General features: G+C 43.0%; 1 protein-coding gene across 14 annotated transcripts in view; it reads left to right on the forward strand.

Moving 5' to 3' along the window:
- PPFIA3 (PTPRF interacting protein alpha 3) overlaps positions 1 to 14,895 on the forward strand; it is a 511,511-nt gene that overhangs the window by 361,107 nt on the left and 135,509 nt on the right. For all 14 annotated transcript variants that reach the window (XR_011922901.1, XR_011922900.1, XR_011922902.1 and 11 more), the window contains one exon: positions 7,917 to 7,998. Coding sequence is in view for 11 of the 14 variants with exons in the window: in XM_072427377.1 (XP_072283478.1) it covers positions 7,917 to 7,998 (82 nt within the window). In the remaining 3 variants the exon portion in view is untranslated. The remainder of the gene's footprint in view (positions 1 to 7,916; positions 7,999 to 14,895) is intronic.

A 14,895-nucleotide genomic window follows, 5' to 3' on the forward strand; every position in this document is an offset into this window, starting at 1 on the left:
ACAGGGTAGTGTAGTATGACATTTCTAGTTTTATGACAGGTAGGTATAAATTTAGGGCTCACACCTCCTTGCTATGTAAGTCGACTCGGGGGTCCATAATTTGTATGTTTAATTTTGGGCTTCTAGACACATGTTTTAAAACAGCAACTCTGATGTTCAATTTTAACTATTTTTTAGAATTATGACCCCCATATTTTAAAAGGTAAAGGTGGGGAGATGACATTTGGGGTACTGCTAGCTCTGAGGGTCCCCTGTGTACTCTGGAAATTTCAAGTCGACATTCTGTTTAGGAGATATGGAGGTTTGTACTGGAAGAGATGTAAGGCTGCAGTCAATGGCATGCTTCATTTATACACATTTAAACATTTATACATTAAACACAGCTATGAAGCTGTCCTATTGATGACATCATTGTACACGCCCATGAGAAGATGGGGAAGGGAAAGAGAGGCTGAAGAGGATAAGAAACGGAATGGGGGTAGATGGGAGGGGGAGAACAGAAATGAATGTGGATAGTGCATAACTGTGTGATGTATATTGTAAATGTGTGATGTACAGTTAGGTCCATAAATATTTGGACAGGAACAACTTTTTTTCCAATTTTGGTTCTGTACATTACCACAATTATTTTAAATGAAAGGACTCAGATGCAGTTGAACTGCAGACTTTCAGCTTTAATTCAGTGGGTTGAACAAAAAGATTGCATACAAATGTGAGGAACTAAAGCCTTTTTTTTAACACAATCACTTCATTTCAGGGGCTCAAAAGTAACTGGACAAATTAAAAAGCTGAAAATAAAATGTTCATTTCTAATACTTGGTTGAAAATGACAGCCTGTAGTCTTGAACTCAAGGACATCACCAGATGCTGGGTTTCCTTTCTTTTTAATGCTCTGCCAGGCTTTTACTCCAGCGGCTTTCAGTTGCTGTTTGTTTGTAGGCCTTTCAGTTCAAAGTTTTGTCTTCAACAAGTGAAATGCATGCTCAATTGGGTTCAGATCAGGTGACTGACTTGGCCATTGAAGAATATTCCACTTCTTTGCTTTAACCCCCCTAAGGTTCTAATTCTGTCAGTTTTTTGATTCAAAAAGTGATCCTATTTTTTTTTGCATAGAAATTTTTGTTTATATTGTGGGCCTGTCATTCTTAGGATTAACTCCCGGGTATAATAATTATATTTATTTCTTATATTATAATCATAAATTAAAATACATAATTATAAATCATTATTATAAAAAATAATGAAATAATAGACCACAACAGTGTAATTTATCAAAAAAAATTTTTTTATGAAAAATTTCTAACTGAAATTTTCCAAACAAGGGTGCAAAATTATTGATAAATAATAAGATAAATTAAATGCAGATTTTAGAAAAAAAAATAATTACATTTTTAGTAGACATCCCGGGTGTGGTAGATTTTGAAGCAGGGTGCTGCACAAAGCCCAACATCACAGTCAGGACAGTAGAACCTGGTTTTCCTTGCGTTTCTTCCTTCCTCTGTCATCTGTCTTTGAGCAGCAAACCACGCACATCCTTGTAGGTGCTGCCTTTTTCTGGGTTGGTGGGATTCAACGAAGTGACGACGGGTCAGGCGTTCTGGGTTGACAACGGTGGAAGCACAACGTCCAGGTCTATTCATAGCCACTGATGATGTTTGGTGGTTCTTGACTATGGATTCGGAAACTTGCAAAATGAAGTCTGAATGATTCACAGGCCTCTGACTATTTTTTTTTGTACAGAACGTAGGCATTCCATAGGCACTGCTCAACTAGATGCCTGAAAATCTTCTTGTAGTACTTCCTTTGCTGTTTCCTCATCGCTGTTGTTGTTGTAGTCAATCACCACCTGTGGCTTCATCACTTCTATCCCACGTTTTGTATGTACCAGAACGGTGGAGGCACCATGGACAGTACTCATCAGGCACACATCTTTCTTGTCACGCCATCTCAGGGCCAACATCTTTCCTTTCTGCCAGGCAACAATTTCTCCTGTCTTCAGCTTCCCTTTTGCAAACAGTGCTGGCAGGTTGCGCCGGTTAGCCCTAATTGTTCCATACGCATCTGTTCTGTGTTGGAGAATGAACTCATAAAGCTCAGGAGATGTGTAGAAATTGTTAGTTATGACACAATAGCCCTGACCTAGCGATGGATCAACGAGGGATAGCACTGAAGATGTTGCCAATCCATAATGGCTGTATCTGGGGTTGAACTGTGTCCCTTTTCCAGTGTACAGTACCAAATTCCAGATGTAGCCAGATGAGGATTCGCACAGCATATAGGTCTTCATGCCAAATTGTGCCCTCTTTGGCGCAATGTACTGCACCCAGCTGAGCCTCCCCTTGTAAGCCATTAGACTTCTGTCAATGCTGACATCTCTTTCTGGCACATAGGTTTGCTGGAAATTTTGTAGAATAATCTGAGACACTTCCCAAATTTTCTTGAGTTTTGGTGCAGGATGGGTAGTCTCATCAAATTCTTCGTTGTTTGTGAAGTGCAGGTACTTCATGATGAGGGAAAAGCAGTATTCCGGCATGACCGTGTCAAAGAATGGAGTGGCAATCATTTTGTTTTTGGACCAGTACCTCTTCTGGACGGGTTTGCAAACACAGAGCAGCATATATGTTTGCATAAAAAAAAAATTAGCAAATTTTCAAAAAGTTAGCAAACACAGAGCAGCATACATGTTGGCATAAAAAAATTAAAAAGTTAGCACAGAGCAGCACACATGTTGGCATAAAAAAAAATTGCAAAAAATATCAAAAAGTTAGCAAACACAGAGCAGCATACATGTTGGCATAAAAAAAAATTAGCAAAGAATTTCAAAAAGTTAGCAAACACAAGAGCGGCTTACTTGTTTGTCTCAGCAACAATTTTTTGATCACTTCATCGGTCAAAAACAACTTCAGGTATGCCAGGGGGTCGTCACATTAAGCCTCAATTTTCATCCCAGGTCCGCCAGTAAATGGAAATCTTGGCGGTGCTGCCTGGTCCGCATCAAGGTCAATAGGACAGCATGTGCGCACAGGTTCAGAATCGTCGCTCAGTTCATTTTCGCTGTCCGATGCCAAATTTCCTGGTGAATCACTATCGCTCTATTCCACAAGGGACTCCAAATCGCTATCGCTGCTTTCAAATTCCTCCAAAACAGGGCTTGCGCCGGCGAAATGTCGTTTGGATGCCATGTGGTCTCCAGCAATCAGTCAAAAAAAAATTTAGGTCAAAGACAAAGTGATAAAATGATACATTCAGGAAGTGATTTATAAGCCATCAAAAGGTCAGATCAAGATAATAGTGGGCAAAATGTAAATCAGGGCACTGGGCAATGATGCTTGGTGATCTAAAATGTATTTTGATACTTTTATTTTATGTTTTTCTGTGTATTTTACTGTAAAAAACATAGTAATCTGCTTTTAAATTTCCCGCCCCCAGAATCCATTGCATCACCTGGAAGATGTCACACATCTTGCCGGGTGATGCGGTGGGGATGTCCCCACCCTGCTCACTCTCCTGCTCGCATCACCCTGAGGCTGATGATGCACCCGGTGATGCGAGCAGCTGCAATAGATTCCGGGGGTGATGCCAGTGGGAAATTGCCGCTGGTATCACCCCTGGAATTTACTATTGGTGATCGCATCTGCAGTTAGATGTGATGCACCATGCAGAAATCATTACTCCGTAATCAACTTTTAAATTTCCCGCCCGGCCACGCCCCCCCAGACAGAGAGGCGCCCCGGCATCACAACGGAATCATCCGATCGCCGCTGGAGCGCGAGGCTAAGGTAAGGGGGACCTCCAAAGTTACCCTGAGTGTGACTCAGGGTTACCACTTTTTGCATAGTTTTCCCACCCCGAGTCACATTCGAGATTACCGCTAGGGGGTTAACAAACTACTGAGTTGCTTTGGCTGCATGTTTTGGGTCATTGCCCATCTGTATTATGAAACACTGTCACTGTGTCACATCATCGATAAACACTAGTGTCCCAGTGCCACTGGCAGCCATGCACGCCTAAGCTATCACACTGCCTCCACCATGTTTTACAGATGATGAAGTATGTTTTGGATCATGAGCTGTTCCACGCCTTGTCCATACTTTTTTTTTGCCATCATTCTAATAAAGGTTGATCTTGGTTTCATCTGACCAAAGAATGTTTTTCCAGTACTGTGCTGGGTTTCTTAGATGTTTTTGAGCAAAGTCCAATCTACCCTTTCTATTGTTGAGGCTTATGAGTGGCTTGCACCTTGCAGTGCACCCTCTGTATTTACTATCATGCAGTCTTCTCTTTATGGTAGACTTGGAAATCTATACACCTACTTCCTGGAGAGAGTTTTCACTTGGTTGGCTGTTGTGAAGGGGTTTCTCTTCACCATGGAAGTGATTCTGCGATCATCCACCACTGTTGTCTTCTGTGGACGTCCAGGTCTTTTGGCGTTGCCGAGTTCACCAGTGCTTTGTTTCTTTCTCATGATGTATCAAACTGTAGAGTTTGCCACTCCTAATATTGTAGCAATTTCTTCGATGGGTTTTTTCTGTTTTTGCAGCTTAAGGATGGCTTGTTTCACCTTAATGGAGAGCTCCTTTGACTGCATGTTGTCTGTTCACAGCAAAATCTTCAACATAAAAGCACCCCACCCCAATCAATTCCAGGCCTTTTATCTGCTTAATTGATAATGACATAACGAAAGAATTGCCCACACCAGCCCATGAAATAGCCTTTGAGTCAATTGTCAAATTACTAAAAAAAAAAGACTTTAGTTCCTCACATTTTTATGCAATCTTTTTGTTCAACCCACTGAAATAAAGCTGAAAGTCTGCAGTTTAACTGCATCTGAGTTGTTTCATTTAAAATTAATTGTGGTACAGAACGTACAGAACCAAAATTAGAAAAAAATTGTCTCTGTCCAAATATTTATGGACCTAACTGTAGATATTGTATAGTGCAAATAAGTGTGATGTATGAATACATAATTTATGACTGGAAAAATGGTTATGTGGGAAAGCATGTACCGTATTTTTTGCAGTATAAGACGCACTTTTTCTTCCCCAAAACTGAAGGGGAAAAGTTAGTGTGTCCTATACGACAAATGTGTTATAAAATAATTAAAATAATATACTCACCCGATCCTGCGTGTGTCTCTGACTGCATGCAGCGTGTCTCTTCTCTCCTCTGCCAGCATCGTGTCTTCTCCTGTCTGTAAAGCAGAGCGGAAGAAGCTGGCACAGCGCCACCTGCTGTTCCCTGTCCTAACTGCGGTACAGTGGAAAAAAAGCACAGAGTGATCAGAAGGGGAATTTGAAAGACACAGAGTGATTAGAAGGGAATTTTGAATGACACAGAGTGATCAGAAAGGGAATTTGAAAGGTACAGAGTGATCAGAAAGGGAATTTGAAAGGTACAGAGTGATCAGAAAGGGAATTTGAAAGGTACAGAGTGATCAGAAAGGGAATTTGAATGGCACATGAGTGATCAGAAGGGGAATACTGGTATGAATGGCACATGAGTGATCAGAAGGGGAATAATCTTTTAGAATCTTTTTTTTGTAGATTTTCCTCCTTTAAAATTGGGTGCGTCTTATATTCCGGAGCGTCTTATACGGCGACAAATACGGTATATTGTTTCTGTTGTGACAATAAAGGTCAAGACTACCACAATTAAGGGATAATTTCAGGTTTAAAAAATTTGGGTAAAGTTCATAATATCTCATGACAAGGATAATAATAAAATAATTTTAAATTGAAACATAATATGATACATTGTCAAGACAAAACTCCATATATTATCTGAGATATATGAATCAAAAGAATTACTAAAATAATAAATCATTAAAAAAAATCAGACCGAGTCCCAGGGTGTATATAAGACACCAAAGTTTAAGTTCCGTTAGTTTAAAAGGCTGGTAAAAGCAGACCAGGGGAGGGAAAGAGCCTGTGCTCACGTGGTTTCATCCAGGTACTTGACTAGCAGATTTTGCGATTGTTTCCTCCTTGGGAGTTGCCACTGAGAGCCAATAGGAGATGACAAAGGGATGATCCGGCCAGTCAGGAACATCAATATTAGGTAGATCAAAAGTATTAAAAAAGCAAGGAAAGTCTGAGGGTGGCCTGATTGTTGCAGAAACACTGTCTGGGGAAGCCAAAAGCTGAAAAGGGAAGTCCCAGTGGTAGTGTATATTGTTGGAACAGAGAAGCTCCAGTGGCAGTTTAGAAGTGTGTCTTAAATCCAGGGTCTGCTTAGACAGATCTTGCAGCAATATTACTGGTGTGCTATTAAAGGAGACTCCATTGCGGTCTCTGACCTACCTCATAATTGCCTCCCTCAGAGCTTCTCGGCCCCAAAGATCTGTGGGTGTGATCCATATCAATGGTAGCCCCCCTAGGGTGGTAAAGCAGGGTGGTTAGATCCTGCTGGAAGTAGGTCCTTGCTAGAAATGCTGGAGCAGTACTCAGCGATGTGTTTAGTGAGCACTTCATGAATGTCAGTGGTTTCCTTCTGCACATCCTCTATTTGCATGCCCAAATCACATTTAAGTTCATCTCTGATTGCATGGTGCCTTTGATTCGCTTCATTAAGTCCTCAAAGTATTGTTTTGTGGGGAATGCCGAGTCGGAGTTCTCCGCAGTAATATCAAGTAGAGAATGGATAGCACTGTCATTGCCTCCAAAGTAAGCATTAGTGCTGGGGGTGCTCCCAATTGAGCTTTGTGAGCCCTGCTGAGGGCTAGGGAGTGAGACCTGAGAGAACTGCTGTAACACTCCCTTTGGCTGTGCCATCACAAGCAGGGCTAGGCTGCTGGCTGGCTTGGGCAGAAGGAGAGGAGCGGGAAATTTATTGGCCTCTCGGTGATCCTGGAAGTCCCTGGAGGCAGGTTATGCCATGTGTTCTACTCATAGCTGGGTAGTTGACAGAAGCGGATCGTGTGGAAAGGTTGCATGAAGACAAACATGAGCAAGATCGGTACCGAAGGCATTACACCTAAGCATTGCACACACCTCACCCCCCCCCCCCCCATACTTGTATGCTTTTACAATTTTCGGTCTATATTTATGATGTTTGTTTAGTCACACTTACTGCTTTGTTTCTACAATGTTTAATTAGGTGGTCAAAGTCATGAGTGTTAGACCAATCATTTTTTTTCCAACAGTCAATCAGCCACCTTCTCAAAACAAGGGAATTGTATTGGACTTATGTTTCCACATTTTTTTAGAGAACTAAATGTCTGTGTTTTACTTTGGTATATGATTTTACTGACAAATAGTTGGTTTATTAGGATTTTTGAAAGGTTTATATATTGCTAATTTTGTAAGCATGTACAAAATTAAAAACTATATGTAGAACAAAAATAATTTTTAACATGAGCATCATATTGATTTAATTCACATCCCACACTAAATATAAAAATGAATTTTAAATAAGCCTTTTTTTATTTAAATACAGCACTATACATTAACTTCAAATGGTGAAAGAATCAGTTTCCCTTCCTGTCTTGCCACAAACTTTCTCCTTGCAACTTGCTGTTAAAAATAAGGGCAGAGATGCAGCTAGAGGAAGTTGTCAACAACAAATAGCAGAAACCTAGCAAGGTACTTTTAATATGATTAATACCTTATGCAAAGTTGCATCACCCAATTTGGCTAATCTGTTTCTTTAGTATCTACAGAAGAGATCCAATAGTTGAAAAACTGGACATTTACTTTAGCAGTAAGCTAAAGCTTTAAACTTGTTTTTTATATTTTTTTACTATTTCCACATACGATTTACAAAGCTAAGATAATACGTCATTTTTGCACTGATCAATACATTTTGGATGATTCTTAAAAATGTACAAATTTGCTTTTCTCTTTAATGCCAAAGTTTGTAATAAATCAATATATTCTATCTGAAGAGTGGAAACTTAAATTTTGTGGTTACTCTTTCAGGCATGAACTTTTAGAAGAAGCCTGTCGACAAGGCCTTCCATTTGCCGCTTGGGATGGACCCACTGTTGTTTCTTGGCTAGAGGTAATGATTAAACTGCATTAGTGTAGCGTTAGAGAATTTACATTACATTTCACCATATTTCTGTAAATATTCATCTGTAATATAGCTGAAAAAGCTTTAGAACTCCAATAGCTGGCATTTGTAAACGTATATAGTATTTGTTTTTTGTTTTTTTGTACTGTATAAAATCCTGAATACTTAGGCTACATAACTTATTCCCTAGAACTCCAGTTTTATCACAAAATGATAACAAGGACTGTTATCATTTTGCGTATGGTACAGTGTGACAACTGGCACTGGGGAGCTGCTGAATTGCTGAAAGTACTGCAAAGCTCAGTCTGTGCCATCCTTGTGTCACACTGGAACTAATCACTTAGTAGTGCTGCTTACATTCGATCAACTAATTCCAAGGCAACTTCTGGAAGTGGATCTTTGCCTAAAGCTGCTTACTAGAACTCCCAATCTAGTGCAAAGAATTAAGGGCTTAACCATAAAGAGGACCTGTCATCTGCTTTAACCAGAGCTCAGGAACACTCCAAGCTGTCCTGCAGTTCAAATTAGGGTCCCCCCATTTTGTTGATTCATAATAGGCTAGATTGCAGCTTTACTGTTGTACTCAGAATTCTTTGGTGTCTGGGTTTATGTAACCTTTTACTGTGTCTTTTTTGTTACTTTATTTATGTTACCCTTTATTAAAGTTTCTACTGTAGTTTTTAACCCCTTTTTTTTTTAAGTCTTTTGAAAAAAACTTTGCCGTGCCTGTTGCAGCAGCTCCACTACTATCAGCACTAACACTTAATGGTGCCCTACACATGGGGACCTATCCTGGATTTTAACTCCACACTAGTTTTTTCACACCCAATTTCCCTCACAAGAAGCAAGATAGAGCTAAAGGCTGTTAATGAATAACACTAGGTGTGGACTCTGCAAACTGTATTACTCTGTTGTTGGCAGTTGTCAAATTTTCTATGGGGCAGGTATACCACTTGATGGATCGCCTAGCCCCATAACAAAAGAGGGACACAGCGACTGAGGACCTCCAACTGTTGCTACAATGGGATGGTCCAGAATCCAGCCTAGTTTTTTTAAGAATGATAAATCTAGGCAATGAAGGGGACATTGCATTACCTGTGCAAGTAGCAGTTGCTTCTATATCACCCACTAAGAAAGTTTCAGTTCCACCAGTTGGGATTCAGGGTCCAGAAAAGTCAGTCATTATATGCCCTGAGTTTTTCACTGTCCTAGGGAACTTTATGAGCAAATGTAATCATTCCAATGCCACATACAGAGAAATAGGTTACAGAAGATTTAGAATCTTCACTGGGATGTAGCCTGTGTCTGTCAAAGAGGAGGAAAATGTAGCCTAGATTGAGCAAGCTATGCTGGCACTTGAAGAATGGGACATCTGAATCTCAAAAGAAACAGTAAATGTCAGAGAGTTTAGGAAGCACTACAGCAGAAGCTGTCCGAAGCTCAAAATTTAGTCAAAATGCCTTTACCACTTATGATTATCTCAGACCAGCCTTGCAACAGTAGCTATAGTGGATCTATATTTATCTTCAAGGACCTAAAGTGCTCAGTCACTTGGGATAGACCTCCCCACCAAGCAATTTTATCATTGGCCTCTCAAAGAAAGGGTTGCTAAAACTGCCCTCGCTAACCAGGATCACATTAACAGATCAATACCTGTACACACCAGGATCATTGTGCTTTATGTCCCGTAAACTTCCCCTAAAGAAGCCAGACCAGGCGAAACACATAAGCAAAAAACAGACTAAATATGTTTAAGTAAAATGCATCTTTTGAACATCCTTTAGGAATTATACTTGATTCATGTACAATGTTACTAGTGGAACTCTGCCTAGAAGCATTCATTCTCAGTATTTGGGTCACCAAAAAAACTCACCCCATTTGGATCCAACTAGAATAATTTAGAGGAGGGTCATTCTACTATACCTTGAACTTATCAGAATCATAATTTCACAATTCCCTGCAGGGCCAGGGGATCTGTGTCCTCTTTGTATCCAATACCTTGCACTCCTCTCCAAGCCAGCAACAGCTTTGTCCAGTAATCCATCTCACTGTTTACTTCCTGGTCTTAACCATGTGACTCCCTGAGAGCTGCTCCTTTACCCCAGAGGACCAAGATATTCCACAGATATGCTCCATCTGCTGGTTGAAATGTAAACACCACCTGAACTGCCTCTGCCCCAGCACATTCTCTTCTGGTAGTGGGTTCTGTTACCTGCTGGTCACATAGTCTCCCCTTGTCACATGACTTATATTATCTGACAAAGTGACTGGCAACAGGATGTTGTCTGAAAAGGAGTTCTTCCAGGCACTGTTTCCAGGTCCCAGTTTGCATTTCCTGATCCTGACAATTTGGTATACTGACCTTGGCTCAATTGCCACCTGCCTTTCTGCTGCACATTGGTCCTACCTAGTCATCAGTCACCAGCCCCTGCGTGTAGGCAGCTTTGGCACTGTCTCCTAAAATCCTTCACTTCTTGCAGGGTGCACGGTGAAGCTGGAGGCTGGTGCCTTAGTCTTGGTACCTTGTACACATCCCTGCCAAGCGGAGTGGTGTCAGAGAGGGTCCACCACCCGCCTTTGATTACCGTGATACCATGACATGTTCAAGGTTACCAAAGACACAGAAACAATAGGGACACAGGAAGCACAGGTGACACGGGGGCCACCGGATACGCGGGAATGCAGGAGGGGTAATTCTCAATAATTCTCAAAGAGCAGATGTCCCCAAAGTCAGAACTGCCTACTTACGCAGGAGAGAGGCACCATCGCTTTAGTGCGGAGAAGGTAAGTGCTGCAACACTTACAGAGAGGAGGAAGCATTGCTTGAGGCCAAGGTAATTGATATCTGGTTGTATGTCAGAGTTGTCAGTTGGTGTGAGGTTAGTAAGCGCCAAAGAAACAAGAGACTCAGAGAATTTCCAGTTCAAAAAGCAAATGACTAAGATATGGAGTAAAAGCAAATGTTGAAAAAAATAAAGACCATGACACTACCAGGCAGAGAAAATCTCATCCCAGTCCTGGGATGTAACAATACACCCATTAAGGGAAAGGAACATCTCTTAGGAGGGCCCAACCAAGAAGCCTGTGGTTCTAATGATTTGTTGTTACTGTGGAGAAGTAGGACATAGCAAGCAAGAATGTCCCATCACAATTACATAATTACATAGGTTGAAAAGATGTCCATCAAGTTCACTAAGGAAAAGTAAATATATCCCAGATAAAACCCTATAGACAGCCAGAGGAGTCCACAAAAAAAAAAACCTTTTAAAGCATGGTTTATTTTGCTCCAACACGGGGAAAGCTATTGAGGGAACAAAAGCAGAAAAAGCCTGTAGGAAACTTTGGAGGGCCCCAATGAAGAAACCAACTGGGAGGCCACAAGTAGCTCCAAACAAGTCCTTAAGAAAGAACAGCAACCAAAATAGAAACAAGAATTAAATGGTCAGCTTTCACATGCCAGAAATAGGCAAACAGGGCCCATCAGAATAACAGGAATCTACCAAGGGTTTTGGTGAGTACTTCATATTACCCATCATACTATTTTGGATTGAAGGAATCCCAGCTGAAGCCCTGCTAGATACAGGCAACCAGGTCACCTTTTACTATCAGGACTTTTACAGAAAGTATCAAGTGCACCTTCCACTCCAGACCTTGAAAGGGCAGCTGGAGATTTTAGGTTTGGGAGACAAGAAATTGGGAGACCTCAAGATCAAGTTGGACATTACCTGGCACCACAGAAACCTTTGACAGTTTAAAGGTAGTGTGTAAAGGACCCCCAGGAGATGTCCTAATGGTCTAGTGATAGAAGGCCCACACTAACCTTTTCATGAGAATGTTCAGTCAGTCCATGACCACTGAAGAAAGGAAACCCAAGTTGCCCTGGCATAGGCCCCAGCCTAGCCATATGTCCCTGTTTTGGTGTGTAACCAAGAGCTGGAGCCAGTGACATACATCATCAAGTTAGAATTCCATGGACTGTGGTCGACATGTTGCACAATGCTGAATTTGATGTGCATACATACAATATTACCCCCACATATGTCCCTCTGCCTAGCTAGATGCTAAGGAACATCTTTGGCTGGCTGGACTAGGAAACTTCAGCCTAAGGTGTATTTTGGTAGATATTGATCATTTACCTTACAAAGGATTGAAGGTTTAGTGGAGAGTAGGGATGAGTGAGAAGGCCTCTGACAGTCTCGCAAAAGTTTCCTCGAACTTCAGGTGGGTTTGCAAAATTTCGGCAAATCGATTTTGTGAATTTCATTAAAGTCAATAGGCCGACTTTAAACAATAATAGCAAAGCCCCCATACATGTTACAACCACAAAATTTGCTAGGTAAGTGTAGAAGAACAATGGCAACAAGGAAAAAATACAAAAGTTCCAAAAGACCTTGTGGTTTTTCCAGAAAATGGCAGGCAAATAGGATTTTTGTGTGATTGACAGCATCCAGAAGACAGCATAAACATTAGGTCAAGGTTGAACTCAATCCACTAGCAACAGTCTCTGCCCGCAAAACAGCAGGAAAACCCATTGCTATTTAGTGTACGCACTCCTATTGAATTTACATAGCTGCAAAATTTGTTTACGCTATATAAATCCTGTTTATTAATAATATTAATTGCTAGCTGGCATCATAACCTGGATGACATGTGTTAGGAATGACACCCATAAAGTTGTGGACAAGTAGTGTGATGACATTAGGCAAAAGGATAGAGGACCAGAGACGGAGCGTGGTCTGGTGTCGCCAGAGACACCATTGGTAAGAGTCATAGGGAGCTAAGTGTAGCGCATCGTCAATGCCACCCAGAAGAGTCCAATTTTAGTAAATGGAGTACTGACAGGTCGCAGCCCTGGGACGGAGTGTAGACGGTATTGGTAACTGGCATCTAGAGCTGGGTACTGGGCAGGAGGCAGCAGCAACACCAGGAGGAGTAAGCGGTGGGCCCTGAGACGGAGTGTGTACGGCATTGGTAACTGGCATCTAAAGCTGGGTACTGGGCAGTCGGCAGCAGCAAACAGCAGGAGGAGTAGGCGGTGGGCCCTGGGACGGAGTGTGAACGGCATTGTTAACTGGCATCTAGAGCTGGGTACTGGGCAGGCGGCAGCAGTAACAGCAGGAGGAAGAGGTGGTGGGCCCTGAGTTGGAGTGTGGACGGCATTGGTAACTGGCATCTAGAGCTGGGTACTGGGCAGGCGGCAGCAGTAACAGCAGGAGGAAGAGGCAGTGGGCCCTGAGATGGAGCGTGGACAGCGTTACTAACTGGCATCTAGAGCTGGGTACTGGGCAGGCGGCAGCAGCAACAGCATGAGAAGGAGCCGGTGGGCCCTGAGACGAAGCATGGACAGCATTAGTAACTGGCATCTGGAGCTGGGTACTGGGCAGGCAGCAGCAGTAACCGCATGAGGAGGAAGTGGTAGGCCTAGAGATGGAGTGTAGATGGCATTAGTAACTGGAATCTAGAGCTGGGTACTGGGCAGGCAGCAACAGTAACATCATGGGGAGGAGGCTGTGGGCCCTGAGACGGAGCATTGACAGCATTAGTAACTGGCATCCAGAGCTGGGTACTGGGCAGGCGGCAGCAGCAACAGCATGAGGAGAAAGCAATGGGCCTTGAGATGGAGTGTGGACGGCATTCGTAACTGGCATCTAGAGCTGGGTACTGGGCAGGCGGCAGCAGTAACAGCAGGAGGAGGAGGCGGTGGGCCCTGAGACGGAGCAAGAAAGGCATTAGTACTTAGCATCTAGAGCTGGGTACTGGGCAGGAAGCAGCAGTAAAAGCTTGAGGAGGAGGCGGTGGGCCCTGAGACGGAGCAAGGATGGCATTAGTAACTGGCATCTAGAGCATTAGAGGTTGAGGCCATCACCTATATAGACGCTGTAGCTATTGGAGATATTGCTGTGTAGGGGACTGCCTTTTCCTATCTGCTAGCTGTAACTCTGTAAAATGCAAATTTTGTTGTATAAGTATTTCCTGCCCCTGATAGTGACCTTAGAAAGCCTACCAGGATATAAGAAAATGCAAGAAGTACAGGGGCAGCATTGGTAACTGGCATCTTGAGCTGGGTACTGGGAAGGTGGCAGCAGTAACAGCAGGACGAGGAGGCAGTGGGCCTTGAGACGGAGCGTGGACAGCATTGGTAACTGGCATCTAGAGCTGGATAGTGGGCAGGCAGCAGCAGTAACAACAGGAGGAGGAGGCGGTGGGCCCTGGGACGGAGCGTGGACAGCATTAGTAACTGGCATCTAGAGCTGGGTACTGGGCAAGCCGCAGCAGTAACAGCAGGAGGAGTAGGCGGTGGGCCCTGAGACGCAGTGTTGATTGCATTAACTGGCATCTAAAGCTGGGTACTGGGCAGGCGGCAGCAGCAATAGCTGGAGGAGTAGGCGGTGGGCCCTGAGACGGAGTGTTGGACGGCATTGGTAACTGGCATCTAGAGCTGGGTTTAGTGCATCGCCAATGACACCCAGAAGTGTGTAATACCATTGTTGTGAATGGAGTACTGGGCAGGCGGCAGCAGCAACAGCTGGAGGAGTAGGCGGTGGGCCCTGAGACGGAGTGTTGGACGGCATTGGTAACTAAAATCTAGAGCTGGGTGTAGTGCATCGTCATTGGCACCCAGAAGTGTGTGATACAATTTTTTTGAATGGAGTACCGACAGGCGGCAGCAGCAGAAGGAGGAGGCGGTGGGCCCTGAGACGGAGCATGGATGGCATTGGTAAGTGGCATCTAGAGCTGGGTGTAGTGCATCGTCAATGCCAACCCAAAGGGTGTAATCAAATATTGGAAACTTGTGATTAAGGGCCAGACCAAGATGTTTTGTGCGCCATCACTGTTGCTGTGGTCTGTGGTGCCGAAAGCATTAGGAAGGTAGACGATATTTCT

The sequence above is a fragment of the Pyxicephalus adspersus genome, chromosome 11, assembly GCF_032062135.1.
Source record: "Pyxicephalus adspersus chromosome 11, UCB_Pads_2.0, whole genome shotgun sequence".
NCBI lineage: Eukaryota > Metazoa > Chordata > Amphibia > Anura > Pyxicephalidae > Pyxicephalus > Pyxicephalus adspersus.